This window comes from Fusarium proliferatum (genome assembly GCF_900067095.1).
Source record: "Fusarium proliferatum ET1 genome assembly, contig: FPRO_scaffold008, whole genome shotgun sequence".
Lineage (NCBI taxonomy): Eukaryota > Fungi > Ascomycota > Sordariomycetes > Hypocreales > Nectriaceae > Fusarium > Fusarium proliferatum.
In genome coordinates this window covers 1,069,098-1,096,351 of record NW_022194797.1, presented here as the reverse complement: position 1 = coordinate 1,096,351, position 27,254 = coordinate 1,069,098, and the positions used below count along the sequence as shown (strand labels likewise).

Sequence of the window (27,254 nt, the reverse complement as noted above, 5' to 3'; positions counted from 1 at the left end):
AATATCTGGTTCTAAACTCATACTTCTTCCTCTTGGTCCTCCCCAACTGGCCAGTCGGGCTGATGCACCATCGCCATGACAAGCCCCGGCTTATCGGAAGTGATACCAAGATGAGTCTCCAGGCCCATACGCCAAGTAGATGGGTAGAACTCGCGATTCTGAAACATGAACATGGATCCGATGAGATGGAACTTGTTGGGCCTTGGTCCATCATCCGTTGAAACCTCATGACGAACCACATCATACCAGTTGTGATCTACCAGCCTTTGGATGACAGCTGCATTATCGTGAGGTCGCAGGATATCTGGGTTGGCGAGCTTCTCTAGGCGTTCGAGCCAGGCTTCTTGTGTAAGGTTCCTGCCCAGATCAATACCATGACCCATGCCATCTCGACAAGGCTTATATATATAGTTATCCCTGACGTTGGGGTCGGATTTTGACTCAAGTAGCAGCTTTTGCAGCCCCTTTGAGCCAGGGTTGATGGTTTGAACGATCCCATCAGCAACAATGTCGGCCTCCTCAGCCGTCAACACACCACGTGAAACCATATTCGGAAGCTCTTCAGGTATGATGCCAAGGAGTCGTTTGTCATGCACGATGAATACAGTTCGAAGATCGTTGAGAGGAGTCATGGACAGTTGGCGAGCGACAGCTGGTTCCAGTTCGGCATACTCTTCTTGCAGCATCTCAACAAACCACTGTTCCAAGAGCCTGTTCGTCGCCTTATCCCAGAGAGCGTATCCAGTGGGAGAAGTTTCATCAGGGCGGACTTCCAGGTCTTGAGGACGAACTGCTTCCACTGGTGGCCTTCCACGTGTAACGTTGACAGCTGAGAGAATTTTCGAGTCAGCACCAGGCCACTTATCTCTAATAGAGTAAAGAGGCTTATCGGGGTTGAATAGTGCCATAAGGTTGTTATAAGATGTCTAGTTTTGACAGAGCGTCAGCTTCATATCACGGCGCAGAGATAGTGGTAGCACTCACATCCATACTATTCACAGGCTCAAGTCCTCCTTTACTTGCACCCAGTTCCCGAAGGCCATTCTCACCCAGAGCAATTCCCATGACGGCATTGAGAGGAAGCCTTCCGTTAATTTCGCATACATATGGCGACTCGTCACGCAAACCGTCTAGACTGCGACCAAATAACAAGTCACTTCGCCAGCAACCAGCATGCTCGGCATAGTCTGGAACGAAATCACTAGACGCTACCCACCGGAGAAGCTCCCCTTCCGATGGATCCAATGGCATACGCTCCGGAAAGCGGGCCTTCTCGTCTGCAAACCAGCGGTCCACGATATCGACAAAAACACGACCAAGGAGAAGATGAAGCTGCTCCAGTCGTGAGAACAGGGGATTTGACACCGCAACGACATGTGGTGAGATGCGTTCCATGATTCCGAAAGATAATTCACCACCTTTGGCGTCGGCGTAAAGATGCTTACGAAAAGTTTCAAGATCTCTAGCCCGACGAGCAAGGTTGCTGCAATATGCAGGGATCAACCGCTGCTCTTCGGCACTTCGGGAGACCGAGACTTGCATGAGTCCCGGCCGTTTGGCAGCCATGGCAGGCATCTTTGTTTCACTTTTAGATGTTCTTCTTAAGAATTGCACCGTATAATAATTAGGAGAAATTTGGAGCATTGAAATGCCGTTTGCGCTGCTTATAACTTATACAGACCCCTGTCAGTCTTGATATGACAAGAAAGGGCGCGTGCGACACCACCTACCTATTCTAGCCTTATTCTGTCTCCACGATAAGCAGCGTATTACGCAGGGAGAGGCTATAGAGGCTGTTCTGAGAAGGATGACTATAGTCAGAATTTAGAGCGTAAGCGATGACGCTGCCACAAACTCCTTCGGACTTATCAAGGAGCCCGATTCAATACGCCAGTGACGGCAAATAGTGTGTCTGACTTCCGGGGTAGCTTAGTGGAGTCATCATCTCAGCTTTGAGGGAGAGGCAGAAGGTTTAGTGACTGCTCTCAATCCCTCCTATCGCATCATTACCCAACCAGCCAAGATCTTATCAGTGTAAGCCCTAAAACCTCACGCCAAATGCAGATTGCTCCTACAGACACTTTTCTCGGTCGCTAACACTTTTTCTTCATCATGTGATCGGATTCGATGAAGCGGTCGTTTTCTGAGCAGTGGATAAGGATCTCAAAGACAAATACCCTGACTAGGGCATTGCCTTGCACCATCTTCATGTCTTCTTCATTTACTTGATAATATTACATAAGTACTCTATAAGGTAAGTTTCAGCAGTTTCCAACCAAAAGAGTTGACTCACAGGGGGTATATTGATAAAGGCCAACTTGGACTCGACAACGACAACCTTACGACCAAGTTTGGAGTCTAGACTTCCCAGCATATCTAACGCCATAAACTCAGCTCTCTGAGTTTGCGTCTGTGGTTAGTCAAGTTCGATGAAGTTATGTTCTTGATCTGAATAACCACTTCTGAAGTCGGCATACCCGTTCACCACGCCACGCAGAAATGCATCTATCTGCCTCCTAAAACACTGAATCCCGCGCCATACGATAGCTTCGCTGGCTGATCAAGAAATCCAGTGGCAATTGGACAGGATCGCATTTATGTGAGGGGATTCTGAGCATCTCGCATGGTGAGATATCCCACCAATCGGACCTTGCATTCCGTGACATACGACATCCGGTTAATGTATTTGAAGTGGAGGTATTTTGCAGCGAGCGAATCTAGATATAAATCAAGAATAATGCCTTCTAACCTTGAATTTTTGGCCAATGCTTATTTGGATAACGGCTGTCACTCTTGTTCCTCGAGATGAAGCCATTCGATCAATGCCTTCTTCTGGCAGTTGGCCTGTCTGGAGCTCTTGCTAGTCCAGTTGCCTTGATGGCTGCCCAGACAACGAAGAACTTTATCGTATTGTAGGTCACATCAGCAGGAAATCTTTCCAGACTAATCAGTGGTAGTGGTGATTCATATTCAACCGTGGGATTCTGGCCGGGAGGACAACTGCCATCAGCTTCCAACCCTATCGGGAACCCCGGACTACCAGGGCAGACGACTTCTGCTGGTCTTAATTGGGTCGGCCATGTCACGTCAACACTTAACACATCGTTGATCCTCACATACGACTTTGCTTACAGCGGAGCGACTGTCGACAAGAAGATCGTCAACTCATGGGCCCAGTACTCGATGTCGGACCAGGTGGATCTCTATAAGCAATATGTTGCGCCCAAGATTACAAAAGTCGACACCCTCGTCGCATTCTGGATTGGTATCAACGACGTGGGTGAGGCGTTTTGGAGCAAGAAGAGTGCTCTTGTTACCGAATGCGTGAACAGATATTTTGAGCTCCTTCAGGTTCTTGTCAACGATGGCTACAGCAAATTCGTCTTGCTGAGTATTCCTGGTAAGCCTCGAGCACCTGAGAAGGAATATTATGTTTTCTGACTCTTTATGAAGCATATGCAGATCAGTTCCCCAAGATGATAGGTCAGCCGGAAGTTGATCTGGCTCGCCTAAGATCCGACATCATTTCCTACAACAACGCGGTCAAAGCCAAGGCAGCTAGCTTCACATCCTCTCATCCAAATGTCAAAATTCAGATCTTCGATACAAAACCATCATTTGACCAGGTTGTCAATAATTACGCGGCTTACGGAGCCAAAGATGCTACTTGCTTTGGCGCAGGTAACTGTCTTTGGGCAGATGACTACCATGCCAGTGGTGCCATCCACAAGCTCTTAGCCCAGAACTTGGGGAAGGCAGTGAAAGGAGTTTTTGTCTTCTAGGGCAGCATGGAGGTGGGGTCATTGCAAAGTGTACAAAATCATGTATTCGAATCTCACTCTCTTCAGCCGTCTAGCATACATTTATTTCGATATGAGTGATCCTCGGTGGTTCCTTCGAATTTACTGCTTAGTTCCAATTTCCATGCTGGCAACAGCCTTTTCTGTCTCCAGTGCTGTGGACTTAATCCTTCTCAGTACGCTCATGGGTATTGAGGATCATTAGGATTGTCGGCCGGAAGATGAGACAAACATAGTTGCGGAGTATGCTTTTTGAACCGTTTCTGTAGTTCTGTGCGGAAATCCTCGATCACCACCCTTGATATGGCATCAAGTCTCACCGCAGGTAGCGCTTCCAGGGGGAATAGCCAGAATCCAAACGCCGGCGTCACACCCTCTCTGGATATCTTCTCAACATCCGCCTCGCTGTCTTCTTCTAAAACTTGATCCAGAATGCGTTTTTTTTCGTCCATTTCATTCTCAGCAAAGGCGACTGCATCCTCTCTGTGGTATACTGCCTGAACTGACTTTGAAAGGGTGCTATTTGGAGTTGATAAGCCTGACGACTGATCGCCCAGGTCAGGCGCCCAGCGCTCATTCTCTCTAGCAATGATCTCCGGATCGCAATCTGGGTAGCTTGTCATGATCTGGTAGAGAAGTGTAGGGTCGTTATTAATTCCCCATTCTTCAAGATGTTCGAACCAATCGGCCACAATATCTGACAGACTTATCATTTCGTCGAGATCTACACCATCAAGAAAGTCGCCCACGGCCCTGGGATCCTGCTCCATAGTCTGAAATACAGGGACGTGTGGTTTGACAGGCACAAAAGGGCTGCTGGCAATGCCACGGTCGGGTCTTTGCCGATTTTCGGGGTATTGGCAGGTTTCAGAATCATACACGCCTACGAAGATGAATCTTTTCAACCGCTGGATTGCCGCCTTGATTTTTTCCAAGTCACAGTCTGTTTTGAATGAGCTAGTGGAATAATGATACCTGCAACAGCTCCGATAGGTCTGCAGAGCCAAGTTGACAATGCCGACGTGGAGTGGATCAAGTCTCCATATATGATGTGCGAGTTCTGGGAAATAACTCCACCCGGAAACGTGTATAATGTCGAGCTCTGGGTTAAAGTAAAGGATCCCATCGTAGGTGCTGGTCGTATGGACATATGTGCAGGGGATATGAACACGGTAGAATCTTTTGGCGGCGGCACGAGATTCGCGGTTGGTAACAAAGAGCTTGCTCATGGCGATGCGCTCTCTGAGTTCGATGCGGCGTTCCTCGCTATATATTTTGAGGATTCTTTCGTGGGTTAGGGATTGTATCCAGATCTTATCGCGAAGCTCAGGAGGAAACTTGCTAAATTGCGGGAAGCTGGAGGTGCTTAGCATTGCCGGATTGAGAATTTGGACCTCTTCATGAGAACCAGACGAGAGTGAATCTTCCGTGCCTGTTCCCAGGGAAGTGGTCATCTTGCTTTTGTTACCCAGGCGGGGCTCCCACGAGTGATTGAGCTAGGTATGAGAGACATGCGGTGCTTATATGGCGACCTGAAAAACAAAAGCTGACTTTTGTGGCTTCAAAAGTTCCAGCCCACAAGGTTTGTAAAGTGAGAGGTGGAGATAAACCTTCAGCCAAAGCCTCGAAGTTGCAAATACTTCGTGATTGGAACCCGTTTTAACTTAAGGTCAGAAGGTCACGGTCTGACGCGGCGGGGACTCTCAATGATCATTGGATAATTAAAATTGTTCTATCTCTTGTGAATAAATATTGAAAACCCTTACAAGCCCCCTCTTCTATAAACTCAAACTTCTACATAACTTTGTATGGCACTCTCCCCCGTCTATTAATGGCTAACAAAAGCACTTGTCTTAACCCACTGTTCCATTGTCTTGGCCCCAGGGTTAAGCTGTCGAACCTTGGCCAAGTCAGCACCGTAACCTTCATCTCTGAACCAATTAACCATGATTCCGACCTCGGCAACACCATGCTTCAAAGCTTTTCCGAGCAAACCGAATGTGGTACCAGCAGGACCACCAGTGGCGTGCTCAAAAGCTTCACTGAGTTGCGCGAATGTGAGCTCATCGCCAGCTAAGCTGATAGCTTGCTTGCCCCAGGCTTGTGGGTCGGTGAAAGCTTCAGCAGCGAAGAAGCCGATATCTTCTGTTGCCGTCCACTGAAGAGGCTTGTTCTTGAGAGTGTCGCGAATCATGGTGAGGAAGACCTTTGTGGCGAAACCGGGTTCTAGGTTTTCCATGAAAGCTGTTGGGCGCAAGATGGTCCATTCCATCGGGCTCTTTCCGTTGGCGGTCGAGTCGCGAAGATAATGCTCGATCTCGTGCTTGGTCTTGAAATGAGGGACAACCGTGGCGTCGTTCCAAGACTTCTCGTCACCGCCCCGGTCGACGCTGGAATAGACAAAGTGCTTAATGCCAGCCTTGATAGATTCGTCAATGAGACCCTTTCCTTGTCGGACTTCACCCTCAAGGGTAACACCCTTGCCCATGGACAATTGGACTGAGTAGACGCCCCAGAGAGGCACAGTTCCGGCAGCTTGCTTAGCGGCACTGAAGAGAGCGGGGATTGAGTCAAGATCGCCTTCAATCAGCCTGATGTTGGAGGATTTGGAGGCTAGCTTCTTTGCGGAAGGTGACTCTTTGTTGCGGGTGGCAGCCAGAAGAAGGAAGTCTGCGTTCTTTGCGATAAGAGCATTGATGACAGAGCTGCCTTGCTTGCCGGTGGCGCCAGTGATAAGAAGAGCACGAGACATTGTTGTGATGTTGGAGTGGTGATAATATTAAGGTGAGTTATCTTCAAATTAAGTTGATTGATTGTCGATGATGGTGTGTGATCGTTGAGAGTATTGACTGTTGGTGTCTGTGCTGTATTGCTGTTGTTGATGGTGATGAGATTGATTGAAGCAGGCCATGATGGGCTCTATATGTATTCAATTCTCTACACTAGTCAAGTCCAATCGCGAAACAAGATTCAAAACTTCAACCAACTCCATCGACGATTTCTAACATGCTTGCTAAGAATGGACTATGTCGGATTTCCATGTCTCGAGGAGCGAAGTGGATGGAAAAGGCAGTGGACATTTCGGAGATGCGACAGATGCCGATAAAGACAGGGCTAGCCTGCTTTGGGGGTAGTAGCCTTGTAAAGCACCCAAGCCAACTTCGCATAATCTACGGATGGCTGTGATCCTTGTATGTCTCTATCACAAAGTACTCGGATCTCCGTCGAAATCTGTGTACAATCATAAGTGCTCAATGTTAGCAGCCCTGCCTACCCCGCTTTGGCAGGATTAGCAATCCCACCAATCGAATACTGGGTAAACGAAGCGCCCCGCCCGGTCAATGCCAAGACACCGAGGGGCCAATGATGGAAAGAATGGAATTCCGCATCCTTTCGCTGCCACATAAGCAACCTACCCTATGAGGTTGGTGATGCTGTATGTCAGCAACTAGACAGTTTGTTGTCAATCCTTCAGATTGTAAAGCAATTGCACCATAGACAGAGTCAAATTGATTCATCTGATTCAATATCTCTATTGAACAAAAATGAGCTATATAATAAACCAATATTCCGACTATCGTGAACATGTCAACCCATCATTTCACTCACATCACACTTTATAGCCAAATAACTTCAAACACTTTCACAACTATCACAACTATCCTGTCATCATCGCCACTCCGCCATAACAACACTGAATAAACTTTCCGATTAGTACCATCATCACCTTAATTATGCCTCATCTCGCCGCTCAAGTCCCCGCCGCCAAGGCCCCTCTCGAGGTTCGAGAAATCGATACTCGCCAGCCTGGACCCAATGAACTCCTCGTCAAGAACCAGATCATCGCCATCCAGCCAATCGATGCTAAGATCGCCAAGGTCGCCATGCTTCCCCTTCCATACCCAGCTGTTCTCGGCAGTTCCTTCGCTGGCACTGTCGAGAAGGTTGGTTCAGACGTCAAAGACTTTAAGGTCGGTGACAGGGTTGTTGGCATGAAGACCGCTGGAGCTAGTGAGAGCAAGTACAGCGCTTTTCAAGAGTACTCTATCTCATCGGAAGTCACTACCACAAAGGTTGATGATGACGAGACCATGGATATTGCTGTCCGCCTTGTTGGTAACCTTCCTACCATCCCTGCCATCTTCAACTATACCCTCAAGCTGGAGCGGCCTGTCCCTGGTCAGGAGCCCAAGTCTCAAGGAAAGCGCATCTTGATCTACGGTGGAACCTCCAGTATCGGAAGCATGACTGTCCAATATCTCACCCAAGCCGGATACGAAGTCATCACTACTACCTCGCCCAAGCACAAGGACTTTGTGTCCAAGCTCGGTGCTTCAAAGATTATTGACCACTCTCAAGAATCTGAGGCCCTCACTAGGGACCTCATCGCCGCTGGCCCCTACGATATCGTTCTTGACACAATCTCAACCGGAGCTACAGTCAAGCTTCTGGCAGACGTTGTCGCGGCTCAAGGCGGCGACTCAGTCTACGCCCTCCAGCCACCGTTTGGTCCCGAGACTCTTCCCACTGGTGTCACACGCAAATACGAAGGCTGGTCTCTGCTACTCGGTAAGGAGGAGAATGCAGAGCTACTGAAGTGGATCTTTGGCACGTATTTCCCCAAGGCGCTTGCTACCAAGAGTCTTATTTCTGTGCCTGCCCGAAAGGTTCCTGGTGGACTTGGTGGAATCAATGATGCTTTGGGTCTTTTGTTCCCTAAGGGTGTCAGCAGTGAGAAGGTTGTGGTTGACCTTCGGGATTAATTTCGGTCTCACTTTATGTCTCATTTAGCCGCAGAAGCTACATCTAATAATAGTCTAGACAGCGATTGATCTAATGGAGAGAAGTTTGTTTCATCACTTGTGCCATAAATGCCTCTGATGATCTGCCGGTTGCATGATCGTTTGAATGGAAACGGCACTCTTTCGGAATGTCGTCCCGTCTTCCAACTCTTTGCTATGAGCTTCTGCAGATCATTGAGCGAGAAAACCACAGTACATGCATATATCTACTAATCTAGCTAAGTTCACTGCTCCGATGACGGCTTTTACAATCCGTTTCCAGAATGACGCCAACCATGCAACGTAGAGAATGCTACCCAACACACCCTAGGTTATCCAATCTTGTCGATGTGGCATGTTAGCTACTCATATTGGCCAAGGCAAATCTTGTTCCATGTCCCGAGTTTGGCATATTCGGAGCCATTTGCCGAAGTTGCTCCTTATGGCCAGGGTCCGAGCTTGGCATGCCTGATAGTACCGATCCGCCTTTTTATAAGTTCCTTGATCTGCATATTGTGAGGGACAGCAGTGATGTAGGTTTCCCTGTTTTAAAAAATGAAGTTATCTTCGCTTGCTACTTTGGCGGCCTCTTTTCCCCCAACACTTGCTGGCTTGGTTAGACACCCTCGCGCCACCACCTTCAATAATCCTGTCATCTACTCAGATTTCCCAGATAACGATGTATTCCTCGGTCCGGATAACTACTATTATTTCTCGGCCTCCAACTTCCATTTTAGCCCTGGAGCCCCCATTTTAAAGTCCAAAGATCTGCTCAACTGGGATCTCATCGGCCATTCAATTCCCCGCCTGAACTTTGGTGACGGCTATGATCTTCCTCCTAGCGGCTCACGCTCCTACCGTGGGGGAACTTGGGCGTCATCCCTTAGATACAGAAAGAGAAATGGACAGTGGTACTGGATCGGCTGCATCAACTTCTGGCAGACCTGGGTATATACCGCCTCATCACCCGAAGGTCCTTGGTACAACAAGGGGAATTTCGGCGATAACAATTGCTACTACGACAATGGTATACTGATCGACGACGACGACACTATGTATGTAGTATACGGCTCCGGTGAGGTCAAAGTATCTCAGCTATCCCAGGACGGATTCAGCCAGGTCAAATCCCAGGTAGTTCTCAAGAACACTGATATTGGTGTCCAGGACTTGGAGGGCAACCGTATGTACAAGATCAACGGGCTCTACTACATCCTAAACGATAGCCCAAGTGGTAGTCAGACCTGGATTTGGAAGTCAAAATCACCCTGGGGCCCGTATGAGTCCAAGGTCCTTGCCGACAAGGTCACCCCTCCTATCTCAGGTGGTAACTCGCCTCATCAGGGTAGTCTCATCAAGACACCTAGTGGTGACTGGTACTTTATGTCATTCACTTGGGCCTATCCTGCCGGCCGTCTTCCGGTTCTTGCACCGATTACGTGGGGTAGCGATGGTTTCCCCATTCTTGTCAAGGGTGCTAATGGCGGATGGGGATCATCTTACCCAACGCTTCCTGGCACGAACGGTGTGACAAAGAACTGGACAAGGACTGACACCTTCCGCGGAACTTCACTTGCTCCGTCCTGGGAGTGGAATCACAACCCAGACGTCAACTCCTTTACTGTCAACAACGGCCTAACCCTCCGCACTGCTAGCGTCACAAAGGATATCTACCAGGCGAGGAACACGCTATCTCACCGAACTCATGGCGATCATCCAACCGGTATAGTTAAGATTGACTTCTCTCAGATGAAAGACGGTGACCGGGCCGGACTTTCAGCGTTTCGAGACCAAAGTGCATACATCGGTGTTCATCGAGATAATGGAAAGCTCACAATCGCTACGAAGCATGGGATGAATATGGATGAATGGAATGGAACAACAACAGATCTGGGACAAATCAAGGCCACTGCTGATGTGCCTTCTGGAAAGACTAAGATCTGGCTGAGACTTCAGCTTGATACCAACCCAGCCGGAACTGGCAACACGGTCTTTTCTTACAGCTGGGATGGCGTCAAGTATGAGACACTTGGCCCCAACTTCAAGCTATACAATGGCTGGGCATTCTTTATCGCTTACCGATTTGGGATCTTCAACTACGCCGAGACAGCGTTGGGAGGCTCGATCAAAGTTGAGTCTTTCACAGCTGCTTAGAAGGATGGGACGATGTTGAGTGAGGATATAGCCTTGGGGTATAAATGAGATAGTACAACCGTATTTTAGACTCCTTAACTCCGAACAATGACACGGTACTATTGATAAGACAATCCCAATCAACGACCCTTGGACAGCCAAAGAAACCAAGGCTAAAGATGGCTAGGACCCAATATGAAAGGTGACCAGATAAACTTTGAGAACTCCAACTTCCCTTTGATAGGACGCTTGAAAGGGCTTCAGAATGACATCGGAGTATATAAAAAATAGGAACCATTGAAGCTGAGAATGAAAACTTAGCCACGTTCATCTGCAAAAGCCAGAAAGTGCCAAACCTTCTTTATCCAGCTATCAGTGATTCATCATATGCTTTCTTCCCATCGTCCATCATCTACCTGCCTTGGGGCGGGTTATTCTGTGAATAGCCTGCAGTGTAGACCAATCGATCGGTGACAGGACGTGCTTGAGTATCATATATATATCGGTTCATATTGTAGGAGGTTAGTTGATTCGCGCCGTCTCGCGTCTGTGTTCTTGATCCGTTGTTAGCATTATAAAGGAGTAAGAAGGTTGTGGATGATGACTTACGAGTTCAGAAAGCTACCAGCCACTGCGGCGGTAGAGGTGTTGGTTGCCGAAGCACCTGATGGAGTAGTTCCAGAAGGGGTGGACATTTTGGAGATGTAAGGAGTATTTTTTGAGCTTTGGCGTTAGATTGCAATGCCAAATGAATTGGAAAGTTCGTTGCATATTGGTGATGAATGGGGTTAAATACATGCAGAACCAGGGGAATCACCGAGAGCGACATGATTCAGGAGTCCCAAATCAGGGCTTCTTTCAATCGGACGCACATACATAGCCGCACAAGCGTGCCAAAGCTCTCAACAATGTGGTGGGGAGATTGATGCCTCATATTACTATAGGTCAACAAAGCAATTGTTTTACTCGGAGTGTGTGCGGATGGTGCCTCAACAGACATAAAGGAGGTCTGGATTGCAGGACTTTGTCACAATTGTGATGAGGGGAGAAAGCAAAGCCGCGTGGCAGTAGACACAGAATCACAACTGTGACAAGCACAGAGATAGCAGGAGACTGTGCATTGCATGGGGTCCGCAGGACTTTGTGTCCAAGTGGAAAAACCCCGCTCTGAAAGGTCAGGTTGCAGGCGTGAGATTGGTCGCCACGTCACAGTTTGAGGCCATCTTACAGGGATTAGGGTGACTTGAAATCACAAATGTGATGATTTCTGTCCAGTGACAAGTCTTTGTGTTATCACGCGACTGGTGGCTTTGTGATAGAAGGTTCCATTCGCTGGCAGTGTCATCATCGCACATTCGTTTTCAACCATTGCCTCCCAGGCTCCCACCGCCTGCATTTTCAACCCAACATCATACGGTTTGCGGCTCATCATCAATCAAAAGCAATTTCGCCCATCGCTTGGCTTTCAGTGATCGTGCCGAAGCGCCCGCTTTCTGTTCCCATCTTTCCTCCGACGTCATTACGCGGTGATCAATTGGAGAGGAAATTGTCAAACTTGTGACAGTATCAGGCAATTAAACGCCTTGCCAGGGATCTTCTATTTTCGTCCGCTGTTATTTTTCAGAACTAGCAAACAAGGCTGTGTGACTCTTGGACTTCATTTAAAAGAGCCTCAAGTACGGCGTTATTCACTGTCTCAAGTCCAAGTGCATCATCATGGTCAGAAGTCTCAGTGATGAGAGCGAACATGACGGCATCGGCAGATGGTTTGACAACGATGACGAGTCAGTTCAATCGCCACAGCCAATTCCCATGGGAGAGGACCAGGACGCTAAGGAAATCCCTGTCGACGTCGGCTCACCGAAGGAGATGCTAGCCTTTCTGACCGATCTCCAACAAAAGACAGAGGAGGCTCGACTATTCCAACCTGTCACAAATGTACCGTCAGTGTCATCTGTGCCTTCACTCAACCTATCGGATGAGACGATGAGCTGTAGCTACAGCACGCGCTCCGTGCAAAACGCTATCAGTTTATCTGCTGATGACGAAAATGCAACTTCGAAACATCGCGGTCTTGCGATCGTAGAGTATGGCTACGATGAAGATGCCCAGGATGCTGCTTCAGACTCTTCGTCAGACCGCTCTGGGAGTTTGTCTCCGGTTTCATGCCTCTCACCAAGTAACACAAATATCACATCACCAGGCTCAGATGGATCTGACCGGGATTCCGTAGACTCATTTGGAGACATGCCTGAGAGTGTCTACGAGTCCCATCCAACCGACACAGCTCTGTTGAGCTTGCCAGGCTCTGACTGGGCCTACGGGAGTGACCGGGATACAAATTATTCGGACCAGCACGATCAGGCTTGTGATGCAGACGACGATGAAAACGGTGAAGCGAACGAATCCACGCACCGGGAAGAGCCTCCAGCCACTGAAGTTGATTGTACTGGGGCGACAGATCCCAGCGCTCTGATACAGCAGAAGGACCAGCCACCTAAGCATGCAGCTCAAGACGACGGGAACGAGCACCAACAAGTATCACGGGTGAAAAAGTCTAAAAGGCAAGAGGACTCCCACCTCCGGCTGGCTTGCCCTTTCTATAAGCACGACCCGATTCAATATCGCCGCTGTCACTCCCACGTCCTCAAACGCAATAGCTACGTTAAACAGCATCTTTTCCGCAGTCATATGCAGCCCATACACTGCGACATATGTCTTAGCGTATGGCCGACCGCCGAAGAGCTTCGAGAGCATCGCCGTGCTCAAGTATGCGAGAGACGAGAGTACATTGCACCCGATGGCATTACCCCCGAACAAGAACGTAAACTGCGATCGCGGCTTGGAGGCCCTAACAAATCAGAGAGTGATCAATGGTTCGATATATATAGTATTATTTTCCCAGATGACGAAAAACCAAAGTCAGCGTATCTGAACGGCGAATTGTCCGAGGATGCAGAGAGTCTTCGCGAGTTTATGGAAGGTCGCGGGACGAATTTGATAATGGAACAATTAATAATGTCGGGCCTTATTATGAGTGAAAATAATAGTAGCCGTGAGATGGAGGGGAAGTTTCAGAGAAGTGTACAGAACGCTCTAAGAACTATGTTTGAGGGATGGCAGAATCGGAGAGAGGGGGCTGTTGATGATGACGGCGGTCGGCAGACTAAAAGGCTCAAACCAACGCCCAGAGAATTTCCATACATCAAGGCTCAGACGCCTATGAGGACTGACACTGGGAGTACGAATACCACAGAGACAATGCTGGAAGACCAAATTGAAGGGGAACAGATCGGGCCAACTACTTCATCTCCTCAGCAAACAGGAGACATTGTCCACGGAATTTGGAAGTCACCTTCCTAGCATTAACCATACGACATATATGTTCTCCAATTTTGTCATTTCACGATCTTAGAATACTTCTTTCTTTTATGCTTCCTTCTCAAAGTTTCACTATGAGATTACTATCACAGAACTCCATTTGCTCTAATTTTGTGTATGCCCCCCGTCGACCTTCAGGTCCTGAGATAGAGCCCCCATCTTCCTCAACTCTTCCACAGGCCGCTTGACAGCCGGGGCTACCAGGTTGACGTGATTTCCTGTGGTCTTTAGCTCATAGTTACCTTTTCCATAGATCTTGTCGAGTGCTTCCGAGAGCTTCAACATATTCGGAATTTCGGTCATGGAAAACCGGTGCACGTGGTTCGTTCTGTTGATCTTGCGGGACGGTTTCATTGCGTAAAACTTGACTGGTGGATCAGTTCTGTACATAGATGGATAGATTGCTAGTTAGCAGAAGGTTGGGATGTTTTGAGGATTAAAGTTATGTTTAAGGTGGTCTTCTACGAGAATTTATACTAAGATCTTACACTTAATAAATATTTGGTTGTACAACATTGCACATACTGGGCCTTTCCTTGAATGAAGCTTTCACAATTCGTATCAAAGTGTCTTCTAATTCTATAAATGCGAATATTGTGAGCTTTTGTTGTGAACTTCGAGCGTCACCTGGTTCATTTTCTTGGGTCATTGGTTCCAAGACTACGAATATTGCACATCGACTGCAGTTAAATGGCTGTTACGCCGGTGAATCACTGAGAATTGCTTCAATAGATCCAGGTACCAGATGCAAGTGTTGAGACGATTAGTGTCATCTTATCAGTGCTGTAAAATGACAATCAGTGCAGGATAAAAACACATTACTCCGGCTTCCGTCCAATAGTCCACCGAACCTCATATCCCATCACCGAAACACCGTCATCAACCTCTTGTTGCAGAATGTCGCAATGTTTCTCCACATCTTCATGGGAGTGAATCCATTCGAACTCTCCTTTGGTAGCGATACCATTCAAAGCCTGTCGTGCATAGTTGACAAGCGTATCTCCAGCTCTCTTCTGAACTTCAGGCCCTTCACTGAAGCTACTGAAGTCAATGTGTGAGCATTCGACGTAACCAGCCTTTCTGAAGTGCCCCTCGAGTGGCATTGGGCTACTGTTGGAGGTCAGCGGATCTTTGATGACGACTGGAGGGAATGCTTACGTGACATCTCGCCCAACTGATAGCCCGTAGCGAACATCCGTACTGATCCATTTCTGGTATGCCTCAGTAATTGGCACAGCATTAAACTTGGTGAATCCTGTCTCATCCCACAAGATGTACCCTCCTGGTCGCAGAAGTGATTGAAGGTTCTTTGCTACTGGCGCCCAATCTCCGGCTTTTAGGGCGACCATCAGAAGTCGAACGTGAACCAAGTCATATTTCCCCACGAGATTCTCGGGGATTGGCTCGAAGACATTCCCGAATGACAAGTTGACATTTGGCGGAAGCTCAGTGGGGGAGAAGAACTTTGAGTCATCTATGTCAAACCCATCGAGACGAGCGTCTTGGTGGACTTCTGGTGCGAAGTCTCGTAGCCAGACCCCAGTACCAGTTCCAACATCGGCTACCGCGGGTGGACGCCCAAGAGAGTTGAGATATGACTTGATGTTCTCAGGGATCAAGGTCTTCGTAAGATGTAACCAAGTGATGTGCTGGTAGTCGAGGCGATGCTCCTCAACGCCCTTCTTGCCGCTGTTGAGGGTATAGATCTGGGGTCCAGTCATTTTGGTGTAGATCCTTAAGATTACAGAACATTAATGTGACGAGGACACCAGTCCCAACTTATAGTAAGAGACATGACTAGACTTACGCTCCAGTGCTTCGAATATCTGACTATACCCGTGAAGTGGTGCCGTTAACCGATTGATGATGTTTGACCATGATATGATTGGTTCATCCGATCTACTAAGGATTCTTCTGATGATAAACCAGACGTGACAGCATGAACGAATCTTACTCAGCGCCACGACCAGACGCGGTAAAGCGCCCATGATATGGCGTATTTCTTTCATCCTGGGACAAAAGTGCTCAGAAGAGCCTTTTCTATACTTATTATCCCGTTGCCATCGGCGTTTGATTGACTTGATCGCCAAACTCTTGCCGGATTCGAGAGTCGGGGCTATTACTAAACCCCGGCTTACGTGCGACGAGCTTTGGGGGTACCTGATGCGATAGCACTGAATTATCATCACATCAAAACTCCAGGCTAAATAGATGAAGGCGATTCTCATCTCATCCAGCTCTGGACAATTGAAGCGGAGGTTATGTTTAATACAGACACCAATAGCTTAATTTTGATAGCCTCAGTTGAGAGTGAGATTGGTAATTACCGTCAAGCTTCATGACTCTCTAAGGGGACTGCTACGACACATTCAAAGTAATATAATTGGGGCTTTGACGTCTCTCCTCACGCGCGTAGTGATATCGAGGGTTGATCTCAGCACAAATAACGGGCTGGCCAGAGCGAGCGCCATCTTGTGGACCAGGTATCAAAAGTCTTTGTCGAGTACTGCTACCGCGGGAGCACACACGAATCTTGGTTTACGAAGTACAGTGGAGGCTTTCAATAATCTGGAGCTGCCCCAGAACATGGACTACACCTCATAGCCGTTCCGAAAAAGCCTATGCCGTTGTTAATGTGCCAAAGTGGGCTGGACCATGACGTTAGAGTCTTGACATTGGGTGTTGAGATAAGGCGACAATCTTTAAATGCTAGCCATTCAAATTCTAAGAATGAAAATTTACAGAATATGGCGCAGCCTTACTTCCCAAGTGTGAGGCTGAGGTGCCAGGTCCCGCTGCTATCCATCCAGCCTCTAAAAGAGTTGAGGATGATAAGTTGCTAAGGCAAAAGGATCGCGACTAAGCCAACGTAACTGCAGCTCCAAACTTTCTTTGCACTGAATAGAGAACGATCGTATTCGAGACAGCTTCAGAGTCAGCGCTGTGCTAGTGATGCGCCGCTGAAAACCTGTTTGGCCAACACTTCGTCATTGCGTCAAGCATTGCGCTCCGTGATTCATCTCAAAACATCTGTTAGGTGAGAGGAACACTTTCTATAAGACGATGATTATACGCCCTCAAAGCAACAGTCTCTCGAAATACCATCACAACAAAACACTCACAGGCAACACGTGTAAGCTCTACTGGCACTCGCAACTCTTCACTCACCGACCCCAGATTCGTCATTTAGCCCCCCAAGTTCACACCGCAACAATGCCTTCCGTTACCAAGGCGGTCACAACGCTGGTCTTTCTCGCTTCTGCTGCAATTGCCCTTCCCGTTCATGTCGCTCGCCAACAGACCAGTGAATGCGCGACTGGTACGTGGTACTACTCTTGTAACACTAACGTCGGCTGTTTCGATCACGATCCTTGTGCCAAACCCACTGCTGTTTCTGGCGGAACTCCCGAAAAGGCGAAGGACAAGCCCACTGCGACAACAACATCATCGTCGGTCAAGACCATCGTCCCTGCCACGTTGTACGACATTTACCCTGAGAATCCCGACGAATCTAGTGGCCCGGTCAACGGCGTGCATCTCGAGACCTGGAAGGACAAGTCTCAGGTTGAGCAAGTGATCTTCTTCAAGAACATCCCCGCAGACGCAAAGAACTGCAATCTGTCTTGGCGTCAAGGCCCTCGGTACTCTCGAAGATTCTTCGTCAAGAATAGCGATGCACAAGCTGATGCACGACCTCTATCTGGTTTCCCGAGAACGATGTAACATACAACTCCGTCAAGCCCTTCGACGATCAGAAATCTATTGGCGGCCCCAGCTTCTCTTTCTGGGACGACCGCAAGGAAGACGTGCATCTTGTCGGGGGTGTAGACTGTGCTGAGACTGTTTCCTTCATTGTTGGACTCCGAAATGCCAAGGGCGATTCCCAGGTCTACCTTGAGCAAGATGAACATGAGAACGGCTGGACTCTTACTTACCATTAACTAATCCAAGTGGCGCAGAAGTGATTCATCGTTCATAATGTACCCTTGTTGTTCGGTTTCATCATCCTCTATATAGATACTTTAATGTATTGGTTGTTAACTTACTGTTCTGTGATTAACTTTAAGAACCCCCTTGCATGCTTTGATCATTCCTTCTCTGCGCAATTACCAACTAGCAACCGGCATATCGTTTTTGTCACGAGGAGCACAATTGTTGGGCCAGAAAGTGGGTTTTGTTTCTCATGTGCCTCGACTTTCACTTCGCTCATGAATGAAGACCACGTGTCGTCGGCCATGTTGTGCGCTTCGCAGGCAAGCAACCGCTTCTCGGGGCTATCCTCGTCGAGACCTCGAATCCACCGATGTGTGTAATACCGCAAAGTTTACCACAAATGAAGATTTTAGCGCCCTAGATGTCAGGTAAGTCATCAAGATTACCATCTCTCGGGGTGTGCCCTCATTGTCCAATGCCGCACTTGACGATGAGCTGACAACAGCACGAGTCCTGGATCCTGGACTACCCTGTTTGTAACAGCAAAGATGGTGGGCAATAGTTTCAGCCCCCTGCACAGCGCATCGGAACCATCGCATCATTCTCGGAATCCATTCAAAGCGACACCCAGGTTTCCCGATGTGGGCATGGCACTCTGAAAAGCGCGCCATATCTATGATCACTAGCGTTACAAATGGCTTGGAAAGAATGAAGAAGAGAAAATTACTTACGCCAAGGCAAAAACGGGATTTTTTAAAGAGTCCAACCTCCATATACGAGATAGGTTGTGAGGATAGATCGAAAGCAAAGTATTTTCCACTCAAATCAAGCTGTGATTGGTATCTTTTCTGCTAAGCCCCAATGTGCAAGGTTTATATCATCCAACCTTTATTAAAATAGTGTCTTATGTAAAACAGTCTGTCATATCTGCTTTTTCATAACTCAAACAAAGATATCGTTATGATCTGTGACAAGTATGGGGGCTTGAAAGAGGGTTCAACCCCAGTAGCACAACATTTGCACTGATTTATGTGAGGAGCGGCATTGAGCCTTCAGGTCATATTAGATCTTGGGCCTCAAAATGGCCAGGAGAACGGACAGCACACAGTGCCTACACTCAAAGTCGGATGTGTTGATGGAGAACTTACATCTCAGCAAACCTTACGTCCGTTCCGAAGCTTGTTGGCTAGGGTGCTCTGTTTCCAGAGCGTGTAAGGCGCGTGATATAAGCTATTAGCTATAGGGTTTATTAACTTAAAATAATACTCTTATTAAAGTTAACTTAGGCAATATATTAATTACTTAATATAATTATTTAAAATAAGTTTTATAAGCCTATTTGATAATAATTATATTTAATATATAATAGAACTCTAAATATTTTCCTCAAGGGATAAAATGGCAACCTTAATCCCCTATTATAGCCCTCCAACTTAACATCATTAGAAACACTCCTCAAGATGCAGGCTTACTGTTTCCAAAGCTTCAGTGTACAATAGTCCAGTGTGGCACAGATTTCATGATCAGTTCCTTAAAAGCTTTTATATACCACTCAATATTGAGGTTCGTTCTCAGATACGAGCATTTCGGGATTTGCTTATGAAGTCACGTCACTGCATTGAAGGGCTACATAACAACAGTCAGATGATTTAAGACGTATGCAGATTTCAGTAATTGAAAACCAATACTTTGGTGTCACAAGGAACGTTGACGAGTAGACTGAGGCTATAATAAATTATATTGGCTATACTTGACCTAGATGTGACCTGTTGCGCACAGAAGACCTCCCGAACTGTATCAGAATAGCGCTATAGCTCTCTCACTGCATGTTTTGATTTACCAAGCGAATGACAGTTTCAAGTATGACAAATAAAGACAAACTAAATGAGTGGCGTGTGGAAAGTTCTCCAAGGCTTGTATTCAAGCCTGTACTATTGGGAGGCAAGAATACCCAAAGGCATTGCTTTGAGGCTGCTCAGTGTGACGTTTCCAGATCGTGGCAACAGGTCCAGCATTCGCCCTGGATTTCAACGTTAGTTACCATCACATTGGGGTCAATAAGGTGATCTAACTTGGTGAGAGGAGTACTTTCTCTTGATTAGCGCAAGCCAACAGTCAAAGGTGGTGTAGATCGACTTACCCACTCGTCTGGGCACTGAATCTCCTCAGAAGCGCATAGGAGCCAGCATACATTCTCCTTCTTGGTGTGGGGCATGTCCCTGTGCATAGGTATCTGCGAAAGCTTGATAGAAAGACTATGGCTACGTGTCAGAAAGAAGCATTGCTATCTTGTAGACGGAATGGACTAAGCATTGGAGTAGAAGACATGATGGGGTAGTTTGATATGGAGATACTAACGATATTTCCTGATCAGGCACCAGAGCCTTGGACTGGCTCTGCTTGATCTGCCCCAGCAGGGACGGGATAGCGACAATGCCTTGGGCAAGGGCGAGAAGAGCGACGGCTGAGTACTTCATGATGAATCAAAGATTGATAATATTATGGATTGGGTGTTCGGCTTTGTTGGAGGCGATGTGTTTTGAATGGGCACTGGGGATGCAGCTCTCGTCTTTATAGGCGATTAGGGTCCTTCTTACTAGATCACAACTTAGGTTTCAAGAGAAGATACGAACTGAATGTGTCTTAGGTATCACCGTTGTCTGAGGCACAGTGCATCCATCGGTCATGCTATGTGAAACCCCCCGAGAGCCGTGTTGGTACTATATGAGGGAGACATGGCAATCACTCATTCGATGGATCTTCCGGCGTGTCACAGAGACAACTCCTGCATCTGCTTTGACCCCGCCCAAGTACACTCGGCAGGTCGCCATCGGAACATCGTTCTTGGAACTCGGATCAACACGCTCGAACCGATTACCATAGTCAAGGTCAATAGTTGCCATCGGCTATTATTTTTGTTACTAAATCTAAGACTCTGGTTGTCCTGTCTAAGCGAGTTCAACTTGGTCGACCTTCTTATCCTTCTTGCCATCCTGATCCAATCTACCATGTTCAATATCATCCAGCTTACCAGCATGAAGAGCCCCATGAGATGTTCCTTCAAAGATGGCTTGAATTTCCTCCAGAGTATGACCCTTTGTCTCGGGGAAAAGGAACCAGATAACGACAATGAGACAGGCAAGAATGCAGCAGAAGACAATGTAGTACTTCCAACCGATGTTCTTCATGGCGATCGGGTTGACCTGGTTTCCAACAACGAGACCGACGAATGTGCTGACGTACATGACGGAGACACCGCGGCTGCGAAGGGTGTACGGGAAGATCTCAACGGTATACGCTTGGAGAAGAGGGGCCCAAGCAATAGCGTAGAAGAAGAAGGTGATGAACACAAAACCGACAATGGCTTTGCCGGTAGTTGGACTTCGGGTACTGTCAAACGAAGCACTGAGAGCGGTCCAGATAATGTACGACACGAACATTCCACAAGTCGAGAGAAGGAACAGAGTGCGACGTCCGAGTCTGTCGACTAACATAGCACCGACAAAGATCGCAGCAAGCCAATTTGAGATCTGCAAAAGACCATTGATGAGAGTCTGTTCCTTGGCAGCTGTGATACCAATCGTGTTGAGGACAAGAACAAGGTAGTAGCTACAGGCGACGTTAGACAGACACATAAACGCGGGGTCAAGGTGAGACAACATACCTGACGAGGTTGATCCCGTTCCACTGAGCGAACCACCCGACGATAACGGCAATTAGTGTTCTCTTTCTGTTCGCGGGAGTTCTGACGAGTTCGAGCCAAGAGTTCTGTGACATGGCATCGGCTTCGTGCGTCAAAGCACCCTCAATCTCCGCCATCTCGAAGTTGACAAGTGGAGCGTTTGCGTCACCGCCGGCGTGATACGTGGCGAGGATCTTGCGGGCCTCTTCGCGTCGGCCGTGGGCGACGAGCCATCGGGGAGACTCGGGGAGGAAGTACACAGCGAGGAGTTGGATGAAGGGGAGGGCTCCCTGGAGAAGAGACGGGATTCTCCAGCTCCATGTCGAGTCGATCTTGAAGGTTCCGTATGTGCACCATGCGGCGATGATACCTCCGAGGTACTGTCAAGTCAGTGGGCGACTTTGGGTATGAAGAGTGGGTACTTACGAAGGATGTGTTGTACAGAGCGGTAAGCTTGCCTCGATGCGTGGGATAGGCAAGCTCGGTGATGAGGATTGGACTAGGCTGGGCCAAGAAACTTGTGAAGAAACCAAGGATAGCTCTCGCCGCAATGAAAGTCTCCAAGTTCTGTGACACAGCTTGCATGATGGCGAAAGCGACACAAGTCAAGGCTCCGACCATCATGGCTGTCTTTCTACCGAATCGATCGCATACGTAGGTGACAAAGAAAAGGGCAATGACCTTTCCGGCTGGATATACGGAGTTGAGAGCACCGAGCATGGCGCCTTCGGGCTGTCCAAAGTAGCCTCTCCATTGAGGGAGGGTCTGAAGACCGTTCATCATCGATCCTGTGCATGTTAGTAAGGAGATGAAGTTGTCGCGCGCTGGACATACCATCATAACCAATTGCGCCTGATGACACGAGAGGAATTAGAAGGAGAAGGTTGAGTTTCAGGAGATGCGGTACGCGATACCAAGGTCGAGCATCATCGGGGAGTACCTGACAAGAATATTAGCATCCAATGCCCATCACTCGCATCTCAGGGAATAAACTCACTGCTGCAAGGTCATTGCCGGCAGCCGCGGCAGCACCTTTCTTCTCTGTTGGTGAGGAACCCATGACTCTTGGAGATGATCGATGTCTTGTCAGAAGTCCCAACGTCAATCAGCGACTGATGATGAATGTTCAGAAACCCAAAACACCAGGGTCATTGAGGTTAATTATATCTGAGCCTACCAAAACAGAAAATGATTATGCAGATCCAATGCTACCCCACGCGTTGGTAAACTGACACCCCATGGGGAAACTTGGAGCGTTCTTTGACGCTCGAAGAGATTGACAACTTGTTTGATGGGGTCTTGGCTTGGACGCGTTTGGTCTGGATCCGACGCTATTCCCAGCTGTTCCGAGACTTCGGACTAGGCTCTCATTGGTCCATTGCCGTGTCTTCCGAAGCAGCGTTCAGCTGATTGGGCACCATCTCGCTCATGACTCGAGCTTTGACCAGTTTTCTGGTCTCCGTTGTCGCTTTGCCGAAGCTCGTCAAAGCCTGGTGGATGCTTTACTACCAGTTGGACAAGTACCAGACTGGAGATATTCCCCCTCAGAACCTCCACAAAATTGGCGACACAGTTCCCCGACGTTGACCCGCACGCAAGTCAGAGAGAAGAGATCCGGGCGTTCTTATTACTCGCGAGTATCAGCATCCGTCCTTGCCCTAGTGGTTTCGAGGCAAACAACGACAAAATGGCAGACACAGATATTGATGCGATCATACAGTCACTGACACTGGAAGAGAAAGTACGTTACACTATCATCCGTCTGAAGGCGGATTTAGCTAATTCTTATCAGATTTCCCTCTTAGCTGGTCGGAACTTCTCAGAAACCGTTGGCTATCCAGAAAAGGGAGTTCCTTCGATCAAGGTGAGCTCGGTCTCTTGTCTCGTCCAACTACTTACTAACAGAATCAAGACTGCCGATGGACCAAATGGAATTCGCTCAGCAGCAACAGATCTCGACATCAAGTCGGCCTGTTTCCCAGCAGCATGTAATCTCGCAGCGACATTCGACCTAGACCTTGCCGAGAAATTTGGCAAGGCTCTAGGTGCTGAAGCGAGAGGCAAGCGAGTAAATTGCATGCTCGGTCCAACAGTCTGCATGCATCGCCATCCTCTTGGTGGTCGTAATTTTGAGAGCTACAGTGAAGACCCATTTCTCACCGGTAAAATGTCTTCAAAGGTCATACAAGGACTTCAAAGTCTCGGTATTTCTGCTACGATAAAGCATTTCGTGGCCAATGAGCAAGAAACAGCTCGTACGACTGTTGATGAGACCATTGATGAACGGGCATTGCGCGAGATTTACCTCAGGCCGTTCGAGATCGCTGTGAAGGAAGCGAATCCTTGGGCGATCATGACAGCTTATAATCATGTCAATGGCGTTCATTGCGATGAGCACAAGTGGCTTCTACAAGAGGTCTTGCGCGGCGAATGGGGCTGGAAAGGCCTTGTCATGAGTGATTGGGGCGGTACGAATTCCGTCGCTGCAGCGCTCAATGCTGGTTTGGACCTGGAGATGCCTGGTCCTCCCCGGCTAAGAAAGGAAGATGCTGTCAAGGAGGCACTTGAGCGGGGAGAATTGACAGAAAGCACCATCAACGAGCGAGCCAAGTCTGTTGTTGAGTGGGCGCTGAAGCTCAAGTCTCGTGAAGCAGAGTTACACTCTGTCGCTCTTGGTCAAAACACAAATACCCCCGAACTGCGAAGCATGATCCGCGAGGCCGGCGCACGGGGTATTGTCTTGCTGAAGAATCAGGGAGACCTCCTTCCTCTGACCAAAGAAAAGGTTCAGAAGAAAAAGGTTGCTCTTATCGGGTTTGCTAAAGATGCCATGGCCCACGGAGGAGGTAGTGCGGCTGTCAATGCGTACCGCAAGATCACTCCCTGGCAAGGTTTGCACGAGGCCCTTGGCGACGACGTTGAGTTCACATATGCTCGAGGCGCTCATCGCGAGCGCCTGCTTCCTGCTATTCATCCTGACGGTCTGTGCGGTAAAGTCGTGGGTCTTGATGGGAAGCCCGGGTTCAGTCGGCAGCTATTCAAGGAGGGTAAATCTGAGCCTGTATCTACTGTTGGACAGCCAACTTCAGCATACTCGCCTCTCGGATCACAAGAGTCGCTCTGGAGGAGACTTGAGATTGTCGGTGACTTTACACCGGCTGAGACAGGAGAGCACTACATCGCCTGCTCCGGATTGGGGCCTACAAGGGTCTATGTTGATGGCGAGATCATCTATGAGCAGACTGCCAACTGCACTGACCCCATGGGCTCTCTGTTCCTCGCTGCTCCAGAGCCTGAGTTCCGCCACAAGTTCGAAGGAGGAAAGACCTATCGCCTTAAAATCTGCAGTGATCCGCCTACCAAGATCGGCCTTACCATTCTTGAAGGTCGCAGTGGTGTTCGTGTCGGTTTCTCACTGGAATCCGACCACGATGCAGATCTTGTCGGAGAGGCTGCGGAGGTAGCCAAGGCTGCTGATTACGCGATTGTGTTTACCGGGCATGATCCTCAATGGGAGACTGAAGGTCGAGATCAAGATGGTTTCAATCTTCCTCGAAAGGGCACACAAGACGCCCTTGTGTCTACAGTGGCATCAGTCAACCCCAACACCGTGGTTGTCAACTCTACCGGCGTTGCTATCGCTATGCCCTGGTTGGAACAAGTCCCCGCTGTCGTACAAGCTTGGTTCCCGGGCCAAGAATGCGGCTACTCTATCGCGGATGTCCTTACAGGAGCTGTCAATCCTGAAGGTCGACTACCAGTGAGCTTCCCCAAAAAGATTGAGGACTGTCCCGCGCACGGAAATTTTCCTGGCGAATATGTAGATGGACAGCTCAAGGTTACTTACGCCGAAGGTGTTTTCGTCGGATATCGTCACTTTGATCGGCTCTCTCAGGAGAAGGTCAACTTTCCCTTCGGTCACGGCCTATCTTACACGACTTTTACATATGATCTGGTCAATGTTTCTCGCGAGGGTGACGACTGGTATGTCTCTGCTAAAGTATCTAACACTGGAAAGCAAGCTGGCGGCGCATTAGTGCAGGTTTATGCTGGCCCAGCTGAGCAGTCTCCTGATCATCCGATCAAGGCTCTCGTGGCTTTCCAGAAGGTACGATTGGAACCCGGTGAGACGAAGTTGGTTAAACTTTTGGTGAAACAGAGAGACTTGGCACATTTCAATACTGGACTGAAGAAGTGGGTAATTGATGAGGGCGAGTATCGCTTCTCACTGGGGGTCTCTTCAGCCGATATTGTTGGAGATACTGTGGTGAAGGTGCACAAGGCTATTTTCGATCCATAGATTTAGAAAGTTCAAATCTATTATATTTATCAAGAGGTCGCTTTATTTGTCCTAAAACATCCCAGGGGGTAAAATCTGAAAATCGCTGCGTGTTTTGCCTAGAGTTCGACGAATGACTTAAGTATCGGTCGCTAATAGGCTCATGTCACTGGAAGAACTGGTAGGCCAATTCCTCCAAATTTGCTATGAGAGTCTCGACTCCGCTTCAATTCATCATGTACCTATCCCTTCCAGAAATCCCCTCTACTAACTCGGAGGCGCTACTTTCTGCTGCTAGATCTGGGTCCAGGTCTTGGTCCGGGACCGAACGTTACCAACACATCGGTACACTAGAGACCCGGAACCTAACATTTACGTAACTAGGCAATAGTCAGCTGTTCCTCGGATCGGGTCCGAGACTTGGATTAACGCTGTTTGACTCGGAGGTAATCCGGAAGGGGTCGCGAAACTACCTCTTCCGGGGCTCATGTGTAAGTGCGTATGGTAACACCACTTCCAGACACCAGAATGCTATAATACGGTTAAGTGATGAAGGCTATGCTTGACATAGAGGAAGTATTCTTCACCCAGCCATTTTCGTAGCTCAGCATCATCCGAAAACATGCCAGCACCATATTCAGGGAAATGCCTCTGTGGCAACGTCAAGTTTGCAACTTCATCAGAACCAGTCACAGTACTCTCATGCTTCTGTGAGCATTGCTGCATAGGGGCTGGTGGCACACATCAACTGGTGTAAAATCTTTATCGACGGGCTGTTGACAGGAAAGCTAACCTGTGCCTGACAGATTGGAAAATTCATTGCCCAAGATGTCAAAGTCTCCACTACGGCAGACGATGCTATCACGAAGTACTCACTCTCCGACACATCTAGCGGAAGTTCTAAAGAGAAAGCATTTTGCCGTACATGTGGATGCACACTCTGGACTATTCCGGCAGCAGCAAAGGGTAAATTCTACATGATCCGACTCCCATTGCTGGACCAAGGGTAAGTTAGCTACCCTATGCTTGGTGCACTCATACTAAAATGTGGTTTAGCCTCAACTTCCAACCAGCGAATGAGATTTTTGTTAGAAATCGGCCAACTTGGGTGGAGCCAGTCAAAGACGCGGGTCAGTGGCATGAGATGCGAAAGTGACGCGTAGAAGAGACTGAGGATGCGGAGAAAGAGGGGAACCTTGCCTGGTGATGGACCAGAACAAGGGCCACCGATTGGTTTAGGAGACATCAACAGACCTCGGCTGGAGTTA

At 48.3% G+C, this 27,254-nt stretch overlaps 14 protein-coding genes across 14 annotated transcripts; 7 read left to right on the top strand and 7 right to left on the bottom strand.

Annotated features, from left to right (window-relative positions):
- Positions 1–17: 17 nt before the first annotated feature.
- FPRO_14108 (uncharacterized protein) lies at positions 18–1,575 on the bottom strand (the record flags this gene model as incomplete). The annotated part of the gene is made up of 2 exons (XM_031219096.1): positions 18–926; positions 985–1,575. 2 exons carry the CDS (start codon positions 1,573–1,575, stop codon positions 18–20), a joined length of 1,500 nt encoding a protein of 499 aa, XP_031084889.1.
- A 1,230-nt stretch (positions 1,576–2,805) lies between these two features.
- FPRO_14107 (uncharacterized protein) lies at positions 2,806–3,782 on the top strand (the record flags this gene model as incomplete). The annotated part of the gene is made up of 3 exons (XM_031219095.1): positions 2,806–2,912; positions 2,958–3,400; positions 3,454–3,782. The coding sequence occupies 3 exons, from the start codon at positions 2,806–2,808 to the stop codon at positions 3,780–3,782; spliced, it is 879 nt and encodes a 292-aa protein (XP_031084888.1).
- A 200-nt stretch (positions 3,783–3,982) lies between these two features.
- Positions 3,983–5,254, bottom strand: FPRO_14106 (uncharacterized protein; the record flags this gene model as incomplete). The annotated part of the gene is made up of 1 exon (XM_031219094.1): positions 3,983–5,254. One exon carries the CDS (start codon positions 5,252–5,254, stop codon positions 3,983–3,985), a length of 1,272 nt encoding a protein of 423 aa, XP_031084887.1.
- Positions 5,255–5,628: 374 nt separating this feature from the next.
- On the bottom strand, positions 5,629–6,552 carry FPRO_14105 (related to nucleoside-diphosphate-sugar epimerases; the record flags this gene model as incomplete). Its single annotated transcript, XM_031219093.1, has 1 exon — positions 5,629–6,552. The coding sequence occupies one exon, from the start codon at positions 6,550–6,552 to the stop codon at positions 5,629–5,631; it is 924 nt and encodes a 307-aa protein (XP_031084886.1).
- A 982-nt stretch (positions 6,553–7,534) lies between these two features.
- Positions 7,535–8,563, top strand: FPRO_14104 (uncharacterized protein; the record flags this gene model as incomplete). Its single annotated transcript, XM_031219091.1, has 1 exon — positions 7,535–8,563. One exon carries the CDS (start codon positions 7,535–7,537, stop codon positions 8,561–8,563), a length of 1,029 nt encoding a protein of 342 aa, XP_031084885.1.
- A 573-nt stretch (positions 8,564–9,136) lies between these two features.
- Positions 9,137–10,732, top strand: FPRO_14103 (uncharacterized protein; the record flags this gene model as incomplete). Its single annotated transcript, XM_031219090.1, has 1 exon — positions 9,137–10,732. One exon carries the CDS (start codon positions 9,137–9,139, stop codon positions 10,730–10,732), a length of 1,596 nt encoding a protein of 531 aa, XP_031084884.1.
- A 391-nt stretch (positions 10,733–11,123) lies between these two features.
- On the bottom strand, positions 11,124–11,406 carry FPRO_14102 (uncharacterized protein; the record flags this gene model as incomplete). Its single annotated transcript, XM_031219089.1, has 2 exons — positions 11,124–11,265; positions 11,321–11,406. 2 exons carry the CDS (start codon positions 11,404–11,406, stop codon positions 11,124–11,126), a joined length of 228 nt encoding a protein of 75 aa, XP_031084883.1.
- A 1,021-nt stretch (positions 11,407–12,427) lies between these two features.
- FPRO_14101 (uncharacterized protein) lies at positions 12,428–14,074 on the top strand (the record flags this gene model as incomplete). Its single annotated transcript, XM_031219088.1, has 1 exon — positions 12,428–14,074. One exon carries the CDS (start codon positions 12,428–12,430, stop codon positions 14,072–14,074), a length of 1,647 nt encoding a protein of 548 aa, XP_031084882.1.
- Positions 14,075–14,910: 836 nt separating this feature from the next.
- On the bottom strand, positions 14,911–15,813 carry FPRO_14100 (uncharacterized protein; the record flags this gene model as incomplete). The annotated part of the gene is made up of 2 exons (XM_031219087.1): positions 14,911–15,202; positions 15,251–15,813. The coding sequence occupies 2 exons, from the start codon at positions 15,811–15,813 to the stop codon at positions 14,911–14,913; spliced, it is 855 nt and encodes a 284-aa protein (XP_031084881.1).
- Positions 15,814–17,305: 1,492 nt separating this feature from the next.
- On the top strand, positions 17,306–18,033 carry FPRO_14099 (uncharacterized protein; the record flags this gene model as incomplete). The annotated part of the gene is made up of 2 exons (XM_031219086.1): positions 17,306–17,811; positions 17,868–18,033. 2 exons carry the CDS (start codon positions 17,306–17,308, stop codon positions 18,031–18,033), a joined length of 672 nt encoding a protein of 223 aa, XP_031084880.1.
- A 2,046-nt stretch (positions 18,034–20,079) lies between these two features.
- FPRO_14098 (uncharacterized protein) lies at positions 20,080–20,502 on the bottom strand (the record flags this gene model as incomplete). Its single annotated transcript, XM_031219085.1, has 3 exons — positions 20,080–20,112; positions 20,166–20,286; positions 20,384–20,502. 3 exons carry the CDS (start codon positions 20,500–20,502, stop codon positions 20,080–20,082), a joined length of 273 nt encoding a protein of 90 aa, XP_031084879.1.
- A 471-nt stretch (positions 20,503–20,973) lies between these two features.
- FPRO_14097 (uncharacterized protein) lies at positions 20,974–22,767 on the bottom strand (the record flags this gene model as incomplete). The annotated part of the gene is made up of 5 exons (XM_031219084.1): positions 20,974–21,634; positions 21,690–22,087; positions 22,134–22,495; positions 22,542–22,647; positions 22,705–22,767. The coding sequence occupies 5 exons, from the start codon at positions 22,765–22,767 to the stop codon at positions 20,974–20,976; spliced, it is 1,590 nt and encodes a 529-aa protein (XP_031084878.1).
- A 627-nt stretch (positions 22,768–23,394) lies between these two features.
- Positions 23,395–26,007, top strand: FPRO_14096 (uncharacterized protein; the record flags this gene model as incomplete). The annotated part of the gene is made up of 3 exons (XM_031219083.1): positions 23,395–23,448; positions 23,500–23,571; positions 23,620–26,007. 3 exons carry the CDS (start codon positions 23,395–23,397, stop codon positions 26,005–26,007), a joined length of 2,514 nt encoding a protein of 837 aa, XP_031084877.1.
- A 601-nt stretch (positions 26,008–26,608) lies between these two features.
- Positions 26,609–27,142, top strand: FPRO_14095 (uncharacterized protein; the record flags this gene model as incomplete). Its single annotated transcript, XM_031219082.1, has 3 exons — positions 26,609–26,737; positions 26,793–26,992; positions 27,043–27,142. 3 exons carry the CDS (start codon positions 26,609–26,611, stop codon positions 27,140–27,142), a joined length of 429 nt encoding a protein of 142 aa, XP_031084876.1.
- Positions 27,143–27,254: the final 112 nt, after the last annotated feature.